This window comes from Falco cherrug, chromosome 7 (assembly GCF_023634085.1).
Source record: "Falco cherrug isolate bFalChe1 chromosome 7, bFalChe1.pri, whole genome shotgun sequence".
NCBI classification, from domain to species: domain Eukaryota; kingdom Metazoa; phylum Chordata; class Aves; order Falconiformes; family Falconidae; genus Falco; species Falco cherrug.
Window position 1 is genome coordinate 59,780,018 of NC_073703.1, and position 24,238 is coordinate 59,804,255.

The 24,238-nt window shown below is 42.9% G+C and overlaps 2 protein-coding genes across 12 annotated transcripts in view; one reads left to right on the forward strand and one right to left on the reverse strand.

Annotated features, from left to right (window-relative positions):
- STRN3 (striatin 3) overlaps positions 1–1,340 on the reverse strand; it is a 66,869-nt gene extending 65,529 nt beyond the window's left edge. The window contains 2 exon segments of the mRNA XM_055715893.1: positions 813–929; positions 932–1,340. Coding sequence (XP_055571868.1) covers positions 813–929; positions 932–1,141 — 327 coding nt within the window. The 5' untranslated portion in view covers positions 1,142–1,340.
- A 52-nt stretch (positions 1,341–1,392) lies between these two features.
- On the forward strand, positions 1,393–23,262 carry AP4S1 (adaptor related protein complex 4 subunit sigma 1). 11 transcript variants are annotated; one of them, XM_055715924.1, is made up of 7 exons: positions 1,452–1,470; positions 6,845–7,002; positions 8,780–8,980; positions 10,397–10,483; positions 11,546–11,614; positions 14,521–14,544; positions 22,529–23,262. In XM_055715924.1, the coding sequence occupies exons 3-7, from the start codon at positions 8,843–8,845 to the stop codon at positions 22,655–22,657; spliced, it is 447 nt and encodes a 148-aa protein (XP_055571899.1). In that variant the 5' UTR covers positions 1,452–1,470; positions 6,845–7,002; positions 8,780–8,842; the 3' UTR covers positions 22,658–23,262. The 11 variants fall into 11 exon arrangements, 9 of the variants coding, with proteins under 9 accessions (XP_055571897.1, XP_055571899.1, XP_055571903.1 ...); XM_055715923.1 differs by lacking the exon at positions 1,452–1,470 and adding an exon at positions 2,105–2,550; XR_008733129.1 differs by lacking the exon at positions 1,452–1,470 and adding an exon at positions 16,467–16,572 and having other exon boundaries at positions 2,563–7,002; positions 14,521–14,634; positions 19,027–23,262.
- The last annotated feature ends 976 nt before the right edge of the window (positions 23,263–24,238 follow it).

Below are 24,238 nucleotides of genomic sequence, written 5' to 3' on the forward strand. Positions count from 1 at the left end.
AGACCCATCAACTCCTCGCTATTCTTCAGCGGTTGTTCCTCCATTAGGAAATCTCCAGAGAACTGAGACAGAAGGAAAGAGAGCATACACACGACCTGTCTCAGACCAACGTGCCCGGTCAAGTCCTTTACTTGAGATGTGCCCGGACACCCTTTCCCGTCCTCTCCCTGCTCGGGAGGCAGGCACTCCTGCCCCTACGCTGCTCCCTCTTCTGCCCCCAGAGCGACCGCTCGCCGAGCTTCGAGGAGGCGCCGGCCCCGCAGGCCCTCGCTCCCCATAACGCGCGCCCAGGGCTGCGGAGGCCGCCGGCCCGGAGGCCCCGGAGTCATTGTGCTGGGGTGATCCCAGCTGTCAAGGCGCAGCTCGCCCCGCCGCGGGCGGGCGGGGAGGAGGGCCAGCAGCCCCGCGCCGCGGCGGCGCCCGCCCGCCCTTCCCCAGCCGTCCTACGGGCCCCGCAAGGCGCGTACGGGCGAGCGGCCTGCGGAGCAGGGGCTGCCTCCGGAGCCAGGAGCCCAGGCGGGCGCCATGCTAAAAACCAAAATGGCTGCCCCAGGGAAAGGAGCCCAGCTAAGGCCGCGAGGGGCTGCGCCTCTGCCGGCCCCGCCGACCGGCGACGCCGCTTCGCCCGCCGGACCTCGCTGGGGTACCGGCCCCAAGCCACAGCGACCGGCTGGGCCCCAGGGGCCCAACGGGCTCCGCTCGCCCGGGCAGCTCTGCTCCCGCACCCCGAGCGCGGCCCGGGCCCCGAGCCCACCGGAGCCTGTCCCAGCCCGCGCCTCGCTCCGCACGGAGCCCGCCCTCGGCCCCCGTACCTGGAGCTCGGCCCGCTCCACCTCCCAGTGCGCCCTCTCCATCTCGAAGCGGGCCCACTCGTGCTGGATGTAGTGCAGGATCCCCGGAATCGTGTAGTGCTGGGGCCGGGACAGCTCGGCGGGGGCCCACCGCCTCCTGACCAGCCGGGGGCCGCGGGGCCCTGGGGCGGCTGCTGTTGCCCTCCTCCTCCTCCGCCGGCCCCGGCCCCCACGCAGCCCCCACCCGCCTGCAGGTTCATGTTCCCACCCGCCTGCGGCGGCGGCGGCTGCTGCGGTCTCGGGGCGGCCGCCATCCCACCGCCTCCTCCGGCTCCAGGGTGCTCGTCCATTGTCTGCGGGGAGCCCTCCTCCTCGTCCCGCGGCGGGGGCCTGGAGCAGGGGCCAGGGAGGGGGCGAGCGGAGCTGGCTGGGGCGGGGAGGAGGGGGGCGGGCCGGGCGCGGGGAGGGGGGTGCTGCGCCGAGCAGTATCCGGGTGTCAGAGCAGCGCCGAGCCGCCGCCAGCCGCCATTACAGCCGTCGGCCCGCCCACCCGCGGCCGGGCGGGGAGGGGAGAGGAGGGGGGAGCCACGCGGCGCATGCCGGGAAATCGCTCCCCTCGGCCGCCGACTTGCTCCGCCCGCACGGGCAAGGCGGCGGAGTGCGCATGCGCAGGAGGGAGGTGAGCGGCGTGCCCCGGGGGCGGGGGGCGGGCGGGGGAGCGGGAGCCCCCTCCCGGGGTTGGGATGGCGGCACGCTGCCCCGGGGCAGGGCAGCCGTCCTGCCGCCAGCTGTCTCCGTCACGGTGCCCTCCCCTCTCCGCCCCGGGGCAGCCCGCTGCCGGCAACCGCTGCCGCGAGGAGGGGGAAGGCCGCGCCCCGCCCGCGGCCCGGCCGCAGGTGGATCGGGGCCGGGGCCGGTGGGCCCGGGCGCGGCCGGGGAGCGCGGCTGGGCGGTTTCCGTCCGCTCTGAAGCGAAAAGGGGAAGCGGTGGCGTTCGGCTGAGGCGGCGGGGTTTGGCTGGCCGGTGCCGCGGCGGCTCCGCGCCTACGGAGTGTCAAACGCCCTCGGGGCAGCCGCCGGGCCGGCCTGTGCCTGGGGGCCTGTGCCCGCTCCCCAGACCGGCGTGCGAACGGCACAGCGGGGCTTGAACGCTTCAGCCTGTAAAACTCATGGCGGTGTAATGGTGCGCTGAATTTGCCCTGCAAGGAGGTGGTTTTGGAATAGATTACTTAAATTTATGATATGTCCCTGGAAGTTGGCTAATCTTTTAAATGAATGGTCATCTCCATGGTCTCTATGGTAAGGCATGTGTGTACTATATTTCCTCCTCAATGAGAAAGGGAAAGTGCGCAACGTTTGCCATTTAAAAGCCTTTTCCACGTGAGGAAGGTTTTGCCAGAAATGACTGGTTTATTTTATTTGGCCCAGTTTTATTTGTGATGGCAATGCTTTGTTTGATGCCATGGTTTGGATATGGTGAAATTACCTCAGCTGCAAAATACTGCTCTGAAACACAATATTTAAAAATGACCATCGCATCCTATTTGAAACTATCTGTAGGTCACCTGTTGTAAGGAACGTAGGAGTTTGGTTTTGCCTCCCTCCAAAATATTTACGTGCTGTACTCATTCTGTAAAAAAATGGGTAGTTTCCTAAAGAGGGCTTATTCTTGACAGGGTTGGAATTCCGTTCATCACTGAAAAAATAAATACCGCTTGCCTCAGTACAGGCGTTTCCTTTCTCTACTAATCTGTCCTCAGGTCTGTATTGATGTTTTAGTTGGTTTATCCAGTCCTTCCTTTCTTCTCCATTAAATCATTTCCTACTAAAATTTCATCCTACAGTCTTCCTGATTCCATACAGATTAGCCAATCTAAATCCAGCTCCTTTCCACCTCAGCTGATTTTTTTCATTGTCTACCAACAGTGTCAAATCATTACTAAAAATGAATACTGACCTCATAACCAGTTTAGCCTTTTGTTTAGCTCCAATCTTATGGGACATTCCTCATTCCTGAGTATATGGGAGTTACTGCAATTTAATTCCGTTACTATGTTCAGCCAGCATTTTGACAACTCAACAGCAAAGGAAAAACTTTTTTACTCTTTCCTTCCTCCCTGACTTCCCTAGATGAATAAGGTTACTTTTTTAAAATTCCTGATCCTGAAGTTGAACACAGTATCTTATTTTAAACCTTCATAGATAATAGTTGTTTCATCTTTGAGTGAATTACAATGTGCACAATAATAAGATCTAGAATACAAAAATTGCTTTTACTGATAAATATTATTAACACTGCATGTGATTTTTATTAAAGAGTTGTCCATGGTCAGAACAAAAATAGGAAGAGCAAGGGGTTTCAGTTATGTGAGCGATCTTCATTTGCTGCATACTTCTGTACAATAATTTCATAGCCAGAAAGCTTCAATAGACATATATCTTAAAAATATTTGTTCCAATGTTGACACCTGCTTGTGCCTCTGCCTCTACTTAGCCATTTTTCTTGTTTTCATTAATGCTTTAATTCCAGTTTAGCCCATTTTGTTCCACATTTAGTACACATATAAAGTGCCATTAGACCTCTGCATCCAGAAAACCAACTTGTTTAGAGATGGACAGTGCAGTAAATTATTTGCTTATAATTCTATCTAACATTTATTTTTAACTCTTGATGAAGCAATTCTGTAAAAATGTGTTCATACATTTCTTGTTTGTTAGATCCTATCTTACTTAACATTTTAGCTGAGAGCTCCAGAATGTTGCAAAACATTGTTATAGCAGAATAACTAAAATACTTCTAAATCTGTGGACATTGACTAGTGATTTTAGCTTGAGAGACACATCTGATTTGAATGATAATGTACTGCAAGAAGTTTCAAACTTAGGTTGTTTCTTTTTTTGTAATTTATGTGTCAGATTATGTATAAATATTGGAGAAATCTTGGACAAAATAAATGAATATTAAGTTCTTGTATCTACTGGAGGAGTATTAAAATTATGTTTACAATACGTTTTATATTACTGCACATAGAATCTGCTGGATTGGCCATGCTGGAGACTTAAGACATTTTTATCCGCAGAACAGGTATTGCAGGCTTTGCTTCTTAGAGGTCTCAACCGGTATCTGAAAAGACAGCGTTTAGGGGTGTGACTCAGACACAGGGATAACTTACTTTGAGGTGTCTCATGCGGTTATGTGGCCTACAGAGCTGGCATGTCCAGGAAGCAGTTCCTGCATGGCTTCTGTTTCAGCATCTTGAAGCAAACCAGGCAGGTCTCAGTTTACCTTGAAGTACAAGGCTGGAGTTACCTGTACAGGCAGAGGGCAGTGAGTCTGCCTAGGGGCAGTAAAATCAAGAAGCATCTCTCTTGGTGAGCCAGGGTCCTTAGTCTGCTGCATATGTGCTAGTTTAGAAGGAGTTTGAAGCCATCATATTGTAAGTCATCAATGGCTACATACTCCGTCAGTCTACCAGCGTGAGTTGTCCAAGCAAATCACAATACCAGTTTTCTCTCGTAGATATTTATCTGTGAGAGATACTTTAATGAGGGTGAGATCAAACGCAGTGAAACAGCGCATATTTAAATCACAGTAGTTAAACAGTATGTTGTTTGTGTGTGTGCCAAATAATCCTTGCAGAAGAAATATTTTGTAAAGGAAATGAGAGTGCTACTCAGTCACTCCAGAAAGTTCATTTCCTTTGAAGGAAAGTGCAGTTTCAAGACCTTTTACATCATCACCAAGTGATACCTTCTCAGGTTTTTGTTTCTAGGGAGTCTTCATTCTGTCACAGAGTTTCGTAGGTGTTTCATAGATCAGGTATGCATGAAGCATATACTGTATGCTTTTCTGGACAGTATTTCTAATGCATGGTTGACTGTGATGGGGCGAGCTGGACTTGACAGTCCCATCAGGTTCTCGACAGTCCCTTTCAGTCTTCGGTTCCTGAGTGCATTTGTGATGCAGATAGTTGTCCAGTGACCTGGAATGAGACAGCCTATTCATTTCTGACAAACAGCCTTCAGATAGTAGTGTCTTTTCATTACTAAAATGAGCAAAATAATAGCAGAGATATGAAAGGTTTGCATCTTGTCACCAATTCCCTTGAACCGTTTGATTCTGTGTGCATAAAAGCATTGTAATTTGTGTGTATGTGCATGGATACATACGGGCATGTGCGTGAGAATACACAGAAAAGCACGTAAGAGTTGTATCAGAACAAATGGAGCTATTTTCATAGCCAGACTACCAATTATTGATCATAAAAGGTAGCTTCTCAAATACATAGAACTTGAAGGGAGTTTCTCCACCCATCAACATGCACAGATATGTTTTGTTTGTTTATTATACTATACGTGTTTCTTTACATCTTAAATATGCAAAACTAATTCTACGATGTTGCCTGTGTCTGAAAGCCAAGATGAAAAGAGAAGAAATAAACTTTGTTTCTTAGAAACAAAACTCAGTAATTTCCTTTTTTGCCTAAATTGTGCAAGCAAATATTTTTATTTCTACAAGTGATTTTTTTTTTTTAGAATTATTTTTAAAGGAAATAGAAAAACCCTTAAGATGTTTTTAACACTGGCATTGCTCTCAAAGTCAGATTCCACAGCTATGCTTGCATGGTTTTTGTAAATAAAAAAAAAATATTGTTTGTACATGTAAATTTATTCCAGTGTTTCTACACAAACCTGTGTGCTTGTGCTGCCATTTATATGAGCAAAGTTCTGACTAACATTATGGAACCTGTCTTTGGGGCTCGTGGGAGAATACAGAAATGACTAGTGATACTAGTGGTCTTCTTTCCTACAGATGTTAATCACCGGTTCTAATACTGCAAATAATGTTTGTCTCATAAATTACAGATAACACATTTGGGTACTGCTGTGGCTCTACCTCCATTACAACATGATTCATTTTTTAATATATCTATTCTGGATAAGAGCATTTGTGAGGATTAAAAAACCAGAAAACATCTAGTCTGAAGTATTTTCATATGTAAAACAATCCAGGCCATTCATAAGAATACATGCAGATACAATAGTCACAACGTCAGAAAGGGATTAACCATGTAGAAAGATTAGGTTAATAGAGGAATAATTAGGATTAGGGACTGATCCTGCAATAGGATCCATACCTATCAATTCTTCGCATATTTTTTCTATTATGTATTGCTTAATAGTAACTCAAAGTAGAACAGCTCTGTCAGTGCTCCTGGGGTAGTTTTACTGTTTTCCCATTCTCAGATCCCACTTGAATATCTGCAGACATTCAAATCAAAAGCCTCAGCTTTTTACTTTTCTGGGATGTATTTGTGCAACTTGCTGATTTGTGGGAGCAGGACTTGTGCTCCTCAGTACCGGTTATAACTAAATTGTTAAAGTAGCTTGGAAACAACTTGTTCAAAACAGAGGACTGTTAATTCGTGCTTCAGCAGTACCAAACACAAAGATGAAGCATAGAACTAAGAAGAAAAAAGAAAAGCTGTCCATGTGGCTGTCATTTTCTGTTTAGCTTGAACAGACATGTTTTGCAGTTGGTAGGAACAACATGCTTAGCTTTTGGGCTCCTGTGTCTGAGCTTGCTATTTTTTTTCATTAAAACAGTGGGCAGCAGTTCTTAGGTTGTCTGTCTTTCAGACCATAACCCTTTTTAAAGTAGCTTTAAAGCTTCAGGTTTGTTTGGTTCGTGAGGTTGGCCCTTGCTAGAGTACCTCATTCTGAGCTGGAAGGAGTCATTCATTCTTATCCTTACTTCTTGGAAGGTGTGTATCAAAAAATGACTAAGACATCTCACTGGTTTACCTTTCTCTATGCCTCAAATAGTTAAGACATCTCTTTTTACTGCAACTCTAACTTCAAGCAGCAATACAAAATAGGACGCGTGTGTGTGTGTGAAGAGCTACTTAGGAAACACAGGACAGGTTGTATGGATGGTACTCTCCCGTTTAGTCATAAATGTCAGCCTAAGCTGCCATCTCACAGTGAAGATCCCATCATAAATTTCCACCTGGGCCCTTTTTTCTCTTAATTACCTGGTTCATACTTTCTCAGACCAATTTGTGGTGGTTCAGAAGCCCAAGGTGCAGTGGGCAGGCTGTGTGTACCACTGCAGCAGCACTGACCAGCATCCATGATTCTTCTGTTGGAGTGAATCAACAGAAGTGTGCTCCTGTTCTGGATGTGAAGAGACTTCACCGTGCTGGGCAGAGGTGAGAAAGTTCTGAGGCTGTCTTGATTCCAAACAGATTCTCTTGGTCTGAGGACTGATTCTGGACTCCTGTTCCCTGGAGGTGTCACTTAGTTGAGAAATGAATTCTCAGTAACAAGTCTCGTTGGTGAAGATATATTTGGTATGGAAACCTAAACTTCTTTGTTTTTGGAATCAATCACAGTACACTGAGGAAAACGGGATCGCTTTCTTGACATCCAAGTGATGAGAACAGAGGTGGCATTTCCTTCTGAAAAGAATTATGTGACCAGTATGAATCAGAAGTAAGCAGTCATTAGTGTCAGCACAATATATTGGGATTTTTTGTATCACTGTTCAAAGATTTAGATGTTATCACCCATGAATGGTACATAGGCAGTTTATTCAAGTTGCTAATAATATATGGCAGCACCGATGCAGCTTGCCTTGTTACAAAAAATCAGCGTATGTTTAAGTGTGTATGAAGTTGCTGCCTCAGAGACCTATTTTGGTTTTTGTATTTTTTTCCCCTCTTGCTTTTCTGCATTAAGTTACCCTGTTTTACACGAAGAGCTACACTGTATTGCTCTGTGGATTCCTGAAATGTTTTTATTCAGCTTGGACTTTCTGACAGGAGCTGTGAGACCTTAGGAGAGAATATTTGCACCAGGCAAGGAGTGACTCCTCAGAACTGGAGTAAAGAAATAGCTTTTGTGGTAGTTGTTGTATTTCCAGTGCACAAACCTCAAGAGCATTTGGGCCAGTAAATCTGTGGTCCAAATAGAGATTCAGATGGAAAACATTACAGTGACTGTTTTCTGGCATTAAAGAAAATAACCCAGAACTTGTACTTCAAAAAATTACATCTGCAGCTTACCCTTTTTTGCATGCTTTTCAAAACCTGAAAGATTTTAGTTGTTTAGCAAGCAGATTCTGATACATGCTGTGCTCTTTTTAATAGCCTTTTTCATTGTTTGCTGCATGTGGCATGTTTATACGCTACAACTATATTTTAGTGGCATTGTATGAATTAATATTTATTTAGATTGAGGTTAAGCTGTTTTGAGTAATTAACATGAACAAGTTTCTCCTTAGGTATCAAAGACACACACTTGGTTTTCATTAAGTGCAGAATCTACCTTGCATATCAGGGTGGGAAATGAGATGGGAGAAAACATTTTAGCAGCTCCTGGTCTGGCTCAAGATGTGTGTGTTGCTACTTCTGATACCCAAATATTTAGGAGGCTCTCATTCTGTGTTAAAGAAATGATCATGTGTTGTGGCTCATGCATTTCCCTTTGTCCTCTCTCCCTTCAGTCTGATGTCGGGATGGTACGAATGAAATTGTTGAATACAAGTTGGGAGCAAGGAGTGGTGAGGGTGCTCATAGGCCAATTTTGCTTTTATCAGCTGTGTTAATCTTATGTTTTGGTATTGGGCAAATTTCTGGTCATGTTCTCAAACAAGTTAGCATGCAGAAAGAAAATGGGGAGTAGATTTATGATTTTGAAGAAGTAACTGTTTAGTCTTCTAATTCCACAAATCCTACAAAGAAATTAAATTGCCTGATAATGTGAAAGCTCTTATTTATTAGATAGTTTGTGGTTATTTGGGGAGGGGGGGGGAAGAGTTTTGCTCAGGGGATGCATGCAAAAGATTAGAGATTTTTTTCTTATGTTCTGTATTTTGGCAATAAACTCAGTCTTAAATATATGCAAATCTGGGCTGGTTGGCTTTTAGGAAGTCTTTTATAAAACTCCTGATTCTACTACTTTTTTTTTTTTTTTTTCCCCTCACAGAAATACTCTTCTTGATTCCTGCACCCCATATTAAAATCTATTGCTGAGATCAACAAAAAAGAAATGATAAATTTTTTCCTTATGGTAAACAAACAAGGTCAGACAAGGCTCTCTAGGTATTACGAGCATGTAGAAATTAATAAACGGACAATGCTGGAAGCTGAAGTAATCAAAAAATGTCTCTCCCGTTCAAAGGATCAGGTAACACTTGTAGTTTTTCCCCTAGCCATTTTATTTTATTAACATCTCACATCTTTCATGTCGATAATTCTGAAAACACATCAGTTTCCATTGCAGGTCATTATTTCATTTGTACCCATGAAGAAAAAGATTGTGTTTCTGGATTATGGGTTCAGTCAGTTGAACTGATACTCTGCATTAATAAATATTTGTTCCTGAGGCTTACAGAGATTTTGGAGTTTTGTGTATCACTGTCACAAAGATTCCTTCTGTTTGTTTGAAGAAGCTCAGAAGTCCAGGAAGAATTTATTTTATCCTTTGATTGCTTGTCTGGTAGAGATCGGTAGAGTTGTTACTGCTGCTTTGCCAGAAGGTGGTAGGATTTAGCATTGGCAGCTCTAAGTTAAAAAAATTAGGAGAGAGGATTCCAAATTATGAAAATACAGTCTAAAACACAGGGGGTTTTGGAAACAGAATTTTTTAGGCTTCTGAATTAGGCATTTTTATGCAAAAAAAGTGTTCACGCTTTCTGCAAGAAAGAAAATTCAGAAGGTGGAAATTTTTTTAGATGAAAGTTGTTTTCATGGCTCACTTGATTAAACCATTGGTTCTTTTAAGAAAAGTACCAAACTGAGCACAACTTTTGAGCACATTACATTGGAGGAGAAATCTGTGACTTGGACCGTGAGTGTTTTTTGTTTCATGTTCAGAATTCAGCTTCTTTAGTTGTGTGTGCCCTTGAACTGCGATCCTCACAGTTCAGTCTGGACAGCTTGGGGGCGGGGGGGGAAACAGCAGTTCCTATAAAGTGCCTTAGTTCAGAGGCTTGACAGTGGCCGAAGACATGAACCCCCTCCACAGGGCTGTTGCGAGAGGCTGTCGGGACAGAAGCCCCCCCCCCCCAGGGCGCAGGGGTGCTGCGGTCCCGAGGGGCGCAGCGCGGGCGGGAGGCGGCCCCCGCAGCCGTGTGTAACAGCGCCATCTGCCGGCTCCGGCCCGCTAAAGGCACAGCGGCTCCCCCCGCCCCGCCGCGGGAGGGCTAATGCTCTTCATTTTTATATAAAAATACCCATCTTTTTTTAAACATGAAACTGACCTTAAGGTTATCTCTTTTGGAAGTGCTTCCAAATGAAAATTTAGGGAAAGTATTGACTGCTTTGTAACCGTGAACAAGTCGCTTCAGTTCTGTATGTTCCAGTTTTTCCATTTAAAAAGTGGTAGCGTGTTTTCCACCAGCAGGTGAAAAGTTTTGTGTAAAGTAGTTAACCCTACTACATTTCTTTCAAGTCAGAATTGTTTGGTGGCTCTTGGGAAATCCGTTGTTCTTTGTGGGCCTTAAGAACGTGAAAGCTTTGGGTCTTTTCAGCATTCTGTGCTTAATACTGTTTAATGCTTAAATGGCAGCTACTATATTTGACTTGTTTTACTTCTGCCTAGTGCTCTTTCATTGAGTATAAGGACTTTAAGCTGGTATATCGGCAGTATGCAGCCCTTTTCATAGTCGTCGGAATCAATGAGACAGAGGTAAGAAATTACATACCCTCTTGAAATGAAAGCTTGTGGTGATGATCATGGGCGAGAGCTCAGGTCCTCTTCCAGTATGGAATTTTGCAATAGCAATTAGAGAATTTCAAGAAGTCACTGCAAAAAACCCACCCATTTTCATTTCTGTGAAAGAAGAGTAGGTATAAAAGAAAATGTGGTATGTTTGACTTCAGTCTATAGCAGTATACTGAGCTGTTATCATGAGTCAGTCTTCCTGAGCCTTGTACTGATTCTGCTTTCTAAATTTATGTTTGATTAAACATAAATTTATGTGGGGTGGTGTTTCTCAACAAATGTTAAGCATTACAGCCAGAGCAGCTGTCTCATCTGTGGTGACTTTCCAACTGCCCACTGTTTTTAACCTCCTTGGGCAAAGAAAAAATTCCCATACTGTCAGCTAGAAAAATGCCAATTTATTGTATTTTTTAACAAAAGGGGTGGGGGAGGGGCGAAATAAGAGTTCTGAAGTTGACAATTACCATTATTTCATGCATTCAGGCTGAGCCTTCAAGGCTTTAGTGTTTACATTGATTCCTGGTTCTCAGAAATTAGTTAAAGCTCACTACTGGAGATCTGAACAGGCTGGTGTGGAAGGTAGCTGCTACCTACCACTGTCTTCAAGTCAGGGCTATAACAGCATGCCCCGTGGGGCAAAGTCTTGTGGCTTTGCTAGAAAAATCACCCACCTGTACTGCTGCAGCATAGCCCGGCCCTGTGCGGCAGCTGGCTGGCCTGACTTCAGCATGGGAAGGCAGAGCCTAGTTAGCTGTATCTATCTATGTATCTGACCTGGGTGACGGTGGAACGATGGGTGTGATGGGATGGCAGCAGCCCAGGCAACACGAATCCATTGGGTACCGCAGTGCTTACTTGTGTGGCTGGCCTGAAGCTTCTGCCCCTGAGCGCTGAACCACACCTCCTCTTGCTATGAGCTTGTGCGCTTTATTGTATTTTGTAGTTGCTTTTCATACACCACAAACTATACTATTACATTTTCTAGCTATTTCATTTAATATTCACTTGGGTTTAATTGAATTTCAGAATGAGATGGCAGTATATGAACTAATTCATAATTTTGTGGAAGTTTTGGACAAATACTTCAGCAGAGTGGTGAGTGAGACATTGACTCTAATATGAAATATTTCTTATTTTTCAAAGCTTTCGTACGTCAGTCATTTGAGGGAATAATCAAAGGGGAAATTCTTTTTTATATTAATTTAGAAATATGAATACTATCACTGTAATAAATAAAAAGAAAAAAAGAAGAAGTAGTAGCGGCTGATTTTTCAGAGAAGTAAAAGTATGCATGGGCTATAAATCATCAGACAAGGAATATCAGAAATATTTGTGTTAGAAAAGCATGTTTTTATATGCTTATGCTCTGGGGTTTCTTTAGGTCCTCTACTTGTAAATTAGCCACTGGCATTTTATACATTTTAAAGAAATAAAGAAGTTATTCTTTACAGTTCTTTTTTGCGGTTCTTAGCATGACATCCCCCAAATGAACTTCATTCATGACAAAGATGGTGTAAGCATTAAGCAGGGAGCTGACATCACTCTCACTGAACAAGATCAGAGGGATGGAGCAAATGAAACCTCAAAAACTAGTCTGCACTTGTGATCCCCACTTTGTTGTCATGCAACAGCTATTATATAGGCAGTAATTTTGTTAAAGATTCAACATCAAACATAGCTCCAGTTAAAATGACACTGATCCTGTTACTGAGTTTTTTTTGCTTGCTTGTTTTCACAAAGTTTGAAAATGCAGCAGTATAATCCTGGTTAGAACGTGCTGTTTAATACAGGGTTTGTAATAATCTTGTTATAGAGAAATTTGACTGAAAGCATACTTAGGCACAATTTCAGTTTGTTTATGCTGAAATGTGTTGGATATCCCTCTCAGAAAAGAGGACTGGATAGTTTCCTCTGTTGTCCATGTGCCTGAGGGTATTATGTTAGTAATTATACATAGAAGAGTTCAGCGTGCAGGATCTGTAACGAGTTTCCAGGTCCTGGTACCACAGCAGGAGTGGCAGAGCTCCCTCTGTGGATTCAAGAACATGCTTGAAGAAGTCATCTGGACCCTTCGCTATTTAGATGCCTGGCAACTGTTTTAAGCTATTATTTCAACTAACGTCGCATCAGCCTGTTGAAACTGCTGGTACTAAGTATACCACTTTCTGACAGTTCAGAATTTGTCTCTTAAAATTGTTATGATTGTAGTCCCAACCTAAGCAGTGATAACCAGGAATGGAATTTGATCCCAGCAGCACAAAGAATGCACGAGAAAATTTGGTGACTTCTTATTGATCTAATTGAGCTAATAGTTGCCAACACTTCTCTTTTTTTTTTCTTCACTTGAGGCCAGCAAAAATGCATGTAGTCCTTATACATGTAAATGCAGTACATATAAATTACTTGACCACATATGTAACCCAACCACTAATAGTTGTTAGAAATTTGCTGAATTCATCGTACCACAGTTTTGTGTATTTTCCATTGCATTTCAGGTTTGAAACTAGGGGAACCTAAAAGGGGTGGGTGGTTAAAGAAATCTCATGCCGTTCTGTGGTTCTATTTTTAATAGCATATAACATGATAAATGCCAGATCACTGAAGAAGAGGGCTATAATTCTAGCTGGGGTTTCTGGCAGAATCCACACAGCAAGAAAATATAAGTCTGTACTATTATGGATTAATGCTTAGGATTTGCAGAATTTTAGCAGAATCCAAAATTATGATGATGACAACGGAGACAGAACTCTGGGAAAGGAAAGAACATCTGTCCTGCTCTAGAAGGACATTTTGTCATCTATTATTTTTAGGCTTGTGAGCTTTAAACATTCTCACATACTCTATTCTTGTCTAATGGAGTTTACAGAGCTCAAATATCAGAATAAACATTAACAGAATTAGGGGGAAAGCTTTCAAAGTTGCTTGTGAGCTGTAATTCCGAGTCCCCTTCACTTTTATCTGGCTACCCAGATACTCTGGATACTGTTCAGAATACTTATTCCAGTGTTTTCAACTAACATCTTAATGCTGATGGAACTTAAACCGATCAGGCTCTTAAAATACAGTTCTTGTGATGCATAAAAGATTCCTAATTGAAGAACGGCAAGAGTCACTCAGCAGAGGCCTGTAGACTAGAATTAGTGCAGTTTGGAGGATCTTTAGCCTACAGAAGTAGTAGGAGTTTTGCCAGTGGGAACTCTGCCTAAATCCAGGGTTAGACTGGAAATGTTATGGAAACCATGTTAGCAAAGTAAATTCCCTTGGTAGCAGATAAAGATTCCCTCTTTCAGCAGGCTGGGGAAGCTCCACCCCAGCTGCGCAAGATCTTAACTGCTGAGGCTTTGATTAATAGTTTCTAAATGTAGACATTTAACTGAGGCAGCTGAGTTAGAAGTTTGGTCATCCTAAGCTTCCATTACTGGCGGTGGAGACCGATGAGTATCTCGAGGAAGTGAGTCATGCCTCAAGTGCGCCGAGTCAACTGTTGAAGGTACCCATCTCTTCTGTTGACTGCAGAGAGACCACAAGTGCTTCTAACTTAGAGTTTGGTTAAATGAATAAAACTACTTGGGGTAAATCCAGGCCAAGACTGGGAAGGAAATGATGACTATACAATGAATTGTGTTGCTGGGGCAGGGGAGTAGTTAGAAGTGCTAAGGGTCCAAAGCTTGGAGCTGCGTTCTCTCTCCTAATATATCCAGCCCAGCTACCACAGCCGTGGGTATATACAATGTCTAGATTTTGCTGTTCAAATTTTTTAACTGTGTTTTTGTATAAATTGTAAGGTTGGCATTAACATCCTATCTCTGCAGAAGGAGGAAGAGAGAATATAGGGATGGAGTTGCCACGTTTAGCGATGTTGGTTTTCCACCCACTCATTCAGATGGCACCGTCTATATTCAAATTGTGGCTTGTGGGTGACAAGGGATGTGTAATGTCTAATGACAATGAGATGAGAGATCAAACTGTAAATAATGGTTGTCTATCTCTTTTCTTTTCAGAGTGAATTAGATGTATCCTTTTCAGTATCAGAAATCCATTTATCCATGTCTTTTTGGTGTATGTTCCAGTTCATACTGTCTGCGTAGCACTGATTGTCAAATTTTGCACTTACAGTAAGTAGCACCATTTTGGCACCTTTCTGAAAGCGTGGCTGATGTTTATCAGGGTCACCTATTTAAATCCTTAGTCGTTAAGATAAGCCTGGTACCATTTAAAGACAGACAGGGAGAGCTTGTTTAGAACTAAGTACCATTAACACCTAGACATGAAAAGTTATATTAATGGGGGAACTTTCAGGCTTAACTAATTATTACTTCAGGGTTTTACTTTAAGTTTACAATAGAATAGATAATTGAAATGACTGCAGTAATAAGAACGTTACAGCTGTGTCTTGAGCCAAATAGCAGCAGCATCATTGTAGGATCAGGTTTTCACTTTGATCTTGCTTCATGGAAGTCTAGGTGAGTTTTACTTTCTGTATCAATGGAAAGAGAGAAAGGCCTGGGAGGAAGAAATTTAGGAAACTGTGCATCACCACAGGTACCTTTTTTGTTTCCTGCCCCTCCCCTTACACAGCTGTATCTTCATGTGTACGATTTGCAGGGCATTAACTAAAATAAAATTTTCAAAAATTAACTAAACCCAAATACAAACAAATACTAAAATATGGTCCTGAACAATTAAACACAAATAGCAAGTAAATAAAATACTGTATTCAAAGAAAATGAAGCCAGGAGAATGTAGTGCAAAGAGTCTTCCTCTTCTGTTCTTCCAGTCCTACTGCCCGCTCACTCTCCTCCAGCAATCCTTATGCCTGTGTTTGTTGCTGGTTAAATGCAGATCTACTGGTACAAAAGAGTCAATTATACACCGGAAATACAGTTGCTACCCTGGAATGAAATACTGTAATTTAATTTATTTACCTTATTTAAGAATTAGTACATAGGAAGAACATAGAAAAATTCTGTAATTTTTCTTGGAATTGTTCTTTACTGACAAAAAACCCCCAAAGGAAATAATTAATTTAACTTTTGTAAATATTTTAATTTTTGTTACATGCTGGTACTCCATCTTATTTACTGAACCTAAATATATATGTATGTGTATATATACTGTCTGTATTTCCTTCCTGAAATTCACAAAATGCTGTGGTATTAGTATAACACTCCTAAATTCACTTAGATTATGAAAGAGCAATAATGATATTTCAGCATGAAGTGACGTGTAAGGTCTCTGAGCGATTGTGTAACGACATTTTTTGGATTCAGTTACAGTTAAGGATTAGAACTATGTGTACTTGTGTATGAGCTTTGCTGAATTAGAGACTAACCTGATCGATTCATTAATTATACAAATAGTCCCCAGTCCCCTATGTTTCCACATGGTGTACTTTGAGTCTGCAGTTACCCGATTCTTTTATCTTAGATTGTTTAGAGTAGTGATGATTCGAAGTTCTGCCTGCCTCTGGTTGTTTCCATGCCAAGAGGCATTTCCTGTAGTTGCACACTTAGAGTTACCATCAGTAGCCCATTTATTCCTGTAGAAATTAATCTTCTACACAGGTCTCATCAGCATGAGGGTGTGAATCTAAATATTTGGAAAATAGGGGTGTGCATTATTATCTTATTTGATAATACTGGAAATAATATTGGAAAAGTTTGTGTCTGATCTGTGTCTCCTCAATATGTACATCTGAATGATGTACATATTTTTTCTACTCAGAAATGTACTTTTCTACATTATGTATTTCAGGAACAATTTTAAAATTAAACATTTCGCTTCTGTATACGTACAAAATAATTCTCTCATTTAGGAAGAAGAGCTTTTCGTAAGTTGAGAGGATACTTAAAATAGTTGAAATGAAGTGAGATACCTTCAACATTAAATGTAAAGCAGAGGTGTAACAATTAAGTAGGTTACTCAGGACTGTATTTATTTTTGACAGCAGCTTGAATAGCAGGCCCAGAAGAACAATGTAAGATTTGGACTACGAGTGTCTTAGATGTTAATGCAGTACAAGCAATAATCCATCAATATGCCTTTCACAGTATGTAAGATAATACCCCACCTGGGATTAAACCACTTCCATTGCCAAACAGTCTTACACTAACTCTTATATTCAGTACAGTTAGCTTGGATGCAAAATATCTGACAGAGGAAGTACTGTTGGAAGGTCTGCAGCAGCGAACACCAAGTAGTGTTTACAGAACCTTTGTATACAGAGGATCTGGTAGGAGACTGTCAGAATTTCCTGTCCCTATGTTATTATTTGTGTGTACGGATTCGTAGGAAGTTTATTTCAAAAGTAATAGTGGCTGTTCTATATAGAAAGTAGTGTTTACTAACAAGAAAAAAATAGTAGGAAATTACATGAAATCCAAAGCCGTGGAAAACAGATCATCATCATTAAAGGCTATTCACCCCCGCACAAAGCAAACTGCAGTTAAATCTAAAGGCTGAGCCCATCTCGCAGTTGCAGTGTTCCTGGAGCCCGGGCTAAGCCTGCAGCGTGTGCGCCGATTCTTAAAGCTGCCCCAGCCACGGTGCATTACCCCAGCGCGCCCGGCAGCGCAGCGCCTGCTGAGGCAGGATTCCAGCTTTTGTGTAGGTACAAACACCTGATTCACCCAGGGCACCTGCGCTGCAGCTCGCATGGGCCTGAGCCTGGCTGAGCTGTCAGGGAAGGGCACCCTGGGCACAAGGCAGAGGCTGGGTCCCGTCTGAACCCTGCCCAGGAGGATTCAAACGTGACGTTTGTATGTGTGTATGACACAGCTGCGTGTGATGCTAAACAATGGCGAAGTTACCTTATGCGTACTGCAAAAGTGAACACTGAGTAGCTGCTAGCCGACTAAGTAACTACTTTGGAGTAGCCGTGGTTTTTACAGAAGCTTTTACATGTGAATTGTAAAGCATTTAGCCATTGTTATGATTTCCACTTTCATTCTGAGTCAGGCACATGCTTAAGGGTACCTATGACGGAATGACATAACATTTCTAAAGCTGTTTGGTTTGGTTTTAAAATATCTGCAAGAAGTGTTATTGGGCCAGTTGAATGAACAAGTACGGAAATTGTCTGAGAGGCGTTGGATCCTGAGGTGTTAATAGCACTAGCTGAGCCTGACTTCTGTGGATTAAGTAAGTGGGTGGGATTTTCCGTAGCTCTAAAACTCCAGCTTGGATGGTGTAGGAGCTACTTTCTTGGTGTGACGGGACTACACAAACGCAAGCGTTACCGCAGCAGCTTTTGTAGGGAACAATATGCTGGTAAGCGTGAGAGTTTCTAAAACTGCAAAAAGTTGACTTTTCTGTTGCTTGAACTGGTGAGGCAAAGCTTACTTGAAGGCACGTTACTAATTTACGGAAGAAACAGATACTTATGTTCCCCTTGTGGGAGGGGAAGGGGAAGACAGGGTGCTCCAGGACCAAGCATTTGAAGAATGTCGTCTTGATCCAAAAAAAACATCACATTCCATTGCAACTAGCTGCTGCTGCTCCTGCAATAGATAAAAAGCTTTGATACAGGGAGTGCTTTGTACGAACCAACTGTATTCTTCAGCTCCCCCATGGAATAACGTGTTCAGAATACAGTGCATTTAAGTCGTAAGAAAATTGAATGCTTTATGTATTCTGAGAATTTATAAGGCTGCACTTCAGTTTGTACTGTAAAATAAGTAGATGAAACTGAAACCTACAAAAGGATTATCTTAAAACTGTTGTTCAAGAATAACACAGAACTTGAAGGCACCGTTTGTCTCCTATTTAGTGTCAGCATAGTCATTTGAAGAAGAAATGGTCAGAAAGCATCAAATGGGTGTCAGTGCCTAAAACCTGCCTTTAGATTTACCCATTAGATAGACTAGAAGTTAATTAAAGTAAATGTCAGCAAAGATAAAGTCAGAATGTGTGACTCTAGATTAAAAACCAGAAGCAACTCCAACTAATCTTTAGCTGAAGGTGAATGTCCAGGATGGAAATCCAGGCTTTGTAATGCTGGACATTCAGTAGCAAACCGTCGGCCCTAGCAGTAGCAGTGCTGTAATCTACACAGCTTCTGTTTGTGCTCCTGGGTGTGTTACCTGATCACCAGGTGTTGGCTGCAATTTATCATCTCTTAAGCCCAGACACACCCTTAATTACTTGCCCGGAAAATTCTGAGATATCTTAAAATGTCTCTATATGAAGAAGTTGGTTATCACATGCAAGCCCTAAACGTGCTTTTTTCCTTTCCTCCTCCCCTCCTTCCCCTCTCCCTGACTTAACTATCTGCCCATGTAACGTTCTGGGGAGGAGGCACAAGACTCACATTTACCTCCTCTTAGTATGTATGTGCCATAAAAACTGTGTTACAGTGGTAAGTACCATTAATGTTTGTCTTTAATAAGGGCAGCTCTTAAAGTTACCGGAAGCCAGTATAACATTTAAATACCAGTTGTAGTAGAGTAGCCACAACGGCATTGACTGAAATTTGTAAGGATGCTCAGGGCTCGCCTCTTTTCACCTAGGCTGACAACTTTTTAGCAGCATTTCCTAGCTGGGTGCTCTGAAAACTTTTATTACAGACTTTTATCTACAGACGCAGAGATTAAGGTCTGTTTTCTTCTGCACACTTTTTAAAAAATTTCTGTTAGCCTCTGCACAGATCTAGTGAAAGTCCCTTAATCCTCTTTTGTGGGCAGCCAGGATTCTTACTGGAAGCAGGACATTAAATGACAGCTCTGGGTGGAGCACACGCACCGAATATGGCTTTTTCCGGTTGCCAGTTGCTCAAACTGGTTTGCTGTGGTGCTTTGCAGCTGGGTGTGGATCTATGACTTCAGGGCTTTAAACCCTGAAATTTGGGGTCACTTGTCAAACAAGTGACAGGTGGGGAGAACGAGCCTTGCCGGGGATCAGAGATCCCTATCCCTCAGGGGGCAGGGCGTTCAGGCTGAATGGGTAAGCAGCGTGTGATGAGATGTAACCATAGACCAGTCGTGAGACTTGGAGGGAGGGGGAAAAAGCCAAAGCTGCTCCCTGTGCCATCTGACTGCCAAGAGCAGCCTGGTAAAGGGGGTGGGAAGGGAACAGAAAAAGGAAGCCGGTATGCGAGGCTGAGGGCAGAGGGTAAGGAATGCTTTGGGACCTGCCAAAATCAAGGTGCTAGAGCTTTCCAGAATGGTATTAGTATCCCCATTCAAACTGCAGGTGAAATCGCTGGTTCTGGAACAGTGACTGCGAGAATAACTGGTCACACAGATGGATGGAAATGTTACCGCTGTTTTCTGTAATGAGCAGACCAGTTTTGAAATAACCTGGAGTGGCCCTGCAGGGGAACTGCCATCTCATCGAACCATATTGGGTCTCAGTGGAACAGCTGAAAGATACTTACTGGTATGGGAGCAGTTTTCCTTTGGCACGCTATCAGCTCGTTAGGAAATGCAGTAGGGGAAGAAAGCAGTGTTAAGTGTGTTTTAAATGTTTTCTTAAAGTGATGCAGAAGAATAAGGTGGGAGCAGCACGCTGCTGCATCATCACAGATCCTGGTTGATCCAGTCGTCTGGGTTTTAGAGCCGTAGGACTCCCAAAGGAAGAGGAAGGCCTGGAGAGACGGGAGCTCTCGCTCCACCGTGGGAACTGGAGCACTGTGAATCAGTGGTAGTGTAAAAATTAAAAGCTGGGGAGGAGGAGCTGGCTTTATCGCTTGTTGAAACCTGAATGGAATGTTATCTGCCTTTGTTAACAGATCCTCCTGCCCTGTGTGCAGCAGTGCCAGAGCTGAACTAAGCAACAGCAGAGCTGTCGTCCTGAGTTTCTCATGTTACTGGGATAAAAAAATCCTAACTTCTCAGAGTAAAATATTTATGTAGAGAATGTTTACTTGAAAAGTATACCATAGGAAGAAATTTGTCTCTAGTCCTTAATCTGCCAAGCAAAGTAAAACTACTATCTTTGTCTCTGGAACCACAGAAACTGGGAGTGTTAAAAGTTTTAAGGGTAGTAGTGCTCGTCCGTATTGAAAGGCACGAGTCTGACTTCTAGAAGCAAGTTAGGCCTGCAGTCAGACCTGGGAAGAAGCCTGGTTATTTAAAATACAGCTCAGAATTAAATCAGGTGGTTAAGTTTAGGCCAGCAAATTGGAACCTATTTGATGAACCACGGATGTACAGAAGATCTTGTTGACAGCTACAGTTTCTCTTCCTCACTTAACAGTAACAAGTAGTAAAGTTATTTGGGGGCCTGAATTCCGTTACCTAGAGGTGCTGTGCTCTTGGTCAAGCAGAATGGATTTGTTGGAGCAGTGACACAATTTCTTACCCTTCTGCAGGAGTATATGGTAGCGCTCGCTGCAGCCCAAAGCGCTCACAGCAATTTGAAGCAGCAGAGGAAGGCAGCAGCCTGCCAGCTGGGTTCTCAGCGACGTGACCATACAGGTTCACCCTACAGCTTAGCCTGAACAAGTTCAAGCTTCTACTTCTCATCTCTTAGAAGGGTGGTCGCACGCAAGGCTGACGTGACTCTGTGCCCCTCTTCTTGCTTTAACAGAGATAGGGACAAAACCTGAACCTTCTCTCGTCGCAGGATAGACAGTCAGACTCCAGAACTTGCACGTAACAGCAGGAGAACCTTGAGTAGAAGGCAGGAGGTGCAGCTGCTACCAACGCAGCTAAACTTGCCCCTGGAGAAAGGGGGGTTTGGAATTCCCCAGGCTGAGGACAGGCTCAGCCTCTGCCCTCCATGGGATTCAGGCAGGCTGCACCTCTATACGTTTTAGAAGACACCAAGCCAGTTGTCATTACACAAAGTAATCACAGAAAACTCCCTCTCTGCATTCCCGGAGAGGTAATTCAGCCTTGGTTCCCTAGAATCTGTGAATTGTTTGATGGGTCCGTCTTTCACCACTCACTGCAGGGAAAATAAGGCACCTAACTGAGGTCAAGGAATTCCCTTCTCAAAGCCAGGTGCTGAAAAACGAGGCATGGAGACATTCAATGTTACTTAATTTAAATCCATTCCTTGCATTTAGACCCAAGACTGTTCACTTTCATGAGCTTACGTCGGTGCAGCTCTGGTGCTTTAAAGTGTCTCCCCAACCACTTGTATTTATTTGTTCCCCCTAGGGGGTAAATGCAAGTGTGTGGCTTCTCAGCTGCTCTGTACAGCTCGGCGCTCCCCCTGTTCCTGCTTCGGCAGAGCGCAGCAGTTCGCTCCACCAGAACTCGTGCTGCAGAGCAGTCCCCTTAAATGCCCCAGTCACGTTCAAAAAACGAGACTTAATCTTCGTCACGCTGAGCAGAGGAAAGCCTTGATGCCTTCTAAAACCTGCCTCTTGCTACTCTACTGATCAGAATGGATGTCCACAAACATAAATACAACGACTAGGGCAAAAGCAGGCTGGCCTCTGAGCTCAAACTTGTGTTGTTTCAGGTTATTTTCCTTTAGGTGAACATTTAGAGATAAGTATATTTTAGAAAGTATTTAAAATAGGAAGCATTTACTTCTGTTCTTCTTCCTGAGCTTTATTACTCGATCAACAACTCAACTTCACATATCGGCATATTCCTTTCAAGCAGATCAAACAGCGTTAGTAACTTAGGATAAGGACAATTTGAGAATCATATTTTAAGAATTTGGCTGACACTTTTTAAAGAAGAAATGCAGAATATTTACATCTTCGCACTCAAGGTTGTTATCCCTTGGTAACATTTTATATTCAAGCAATACATGGTACTCAGGCAAACAGTAAAATTAACCATCTACATATAAGCTAAAATTTACCTTGAGTTTACTACTATGTAGTAATCTTCCAGGATGAGATATACTGGGGCTTCAGCTTCTCTACTACAAACTTCTGACATCTCTCTGATCAGAAAAAAGTGTCAGTTGAACCATTTTCTTAGCTTTATTAAAATAAACACCCAAATAAACTACAAGAAATCCCTATTCTTGTAAACTTTGGTTAGACTAACGTGCCCAAGGTTTGCTCTGAATGTTGTTCAAAATACACTTAACTTGAAATGTTTCCAGATAATGTTCAATTTGGACAGAGTGCACATCATTTTGGATGAAATGGTGCTGAATGGTTGCATTGTGGAGACAAACAGGAACAGAATTCTTGCCCCTCTGTTTGTGCTTGACAAAGTGGCAGAAAACTAGGAAGATACAAGACTGAATAAAAGCATTTTACAAGAGATGGTGAAACCATCAAGAGCGTGCCAACAGCATTTTTCTGATGTTGTAAAACTGACTCATGCAATACTCAAATTAGTTGGAAAATATTTCCTGTTTCTCCTGTACCCTACGTACCTAATGGAAAGGTACAGCTAAACATCAAGTGGTGGAACCTTCAATTTCAGCTGCAGCTTTATTGACACAGCAGAAACCTTTCTAGAACTGTCAACATTTTTTAAACCGATGATAAAGTAATGGAAACTTACACATGACTGTCTAGGTATCACTCTGAATTACCTAGGAGAAGACATAAAATATGGAAATATAAATTCAAACTGAGTTTCAGTGCCTCCTTTAAGCACCGACTTGATTTTATTTTCATACAGATGTACTGTAAATTAAAATTCTGTAGCTTTTATGATGGCTTTTTAAAAAGCTGGTTTCCCTTTTCCATGCAAATAATGGTTACAAAACAAATTTTAATAGCAGTAGTACAGATGTATTTAGTATTCCTGCATACTGTGTAAGTTGCAACTATAAGTATCTGGCACTTAAATATTATAACATTAATAAAAGATAACTAAAATCAAGTGTTTGATATTTTTTATCCTTTTTTATCATGTTTGCTTTGTAAGTTACACAATTTTTTTCCTGTTTTGGCACATCAGTATATTTTCTTTTCGCTTGTACGTTCGATCCATGCGTCATGAATAAAACATTTACAAAAGATGAGTAATAAAAGGTACCTAAGTTTCTCAGTACCAGTAAGGTACCAAACCAGATCTCCCTTCTCGAGCAGGAGCACATAGCTACCCCAACTTGTATTCACAGGTACAGGGCACACTGATTAAGTCACTTAACAATAACAATCTGAGCTAACTTTCACTTACCTTTCCAGAATTAACGTGTCTGGCTGCTTCTTCATACCTTCCACACCAACACTTAGGCACACTGATACTGAAAGAACGTACACCGTACAAGTTTTATGTGTGAAAGCACGTAGCTGTCACGTCTAAATTGCACCTAGAAACCAGGGTCTAAGAAGCAAAAGAGGCAAGTGTTGTGCGAGAGAACAGTCCAGGCAGCTTTACAGTAACACCACAGTCAGCCAAACGGGTTGACATTGTATTCGGGGCAGATACTTTGTACGCAGGGCTTATGCGACTGTTTACTTGAAACACAATAGACGCAGGAGTCCGGGATGGAGGAGATGCCTCTCCAACGCCGCATTGGGGAAAACGTCAAACATGACGCCTGTAAAGTCCTGTGAATAATGCTATGAAAAGAAATCTGGCATCAACCTCATTTATATGTGTGAGGCAGAATCTTCTGGCAAGCCCTCCCTCAGCAGTGGTCCAAGAAAAGGCTGTTACCAAAGAGAACTGGCACAGAACAAAGCTTACCACACAGATTCAACTAGAATAATAATTTTTCTTTGCTGGTATCAAGTACGTAAGTATCTTTAAAGACATATTAGCACCACACTTTATCTTACTGTAAGCCACTTTTTACCAATAAAATACTGCACCACAGGCTGAAACCAAGAGAGGCACTCCACCTCCAGCG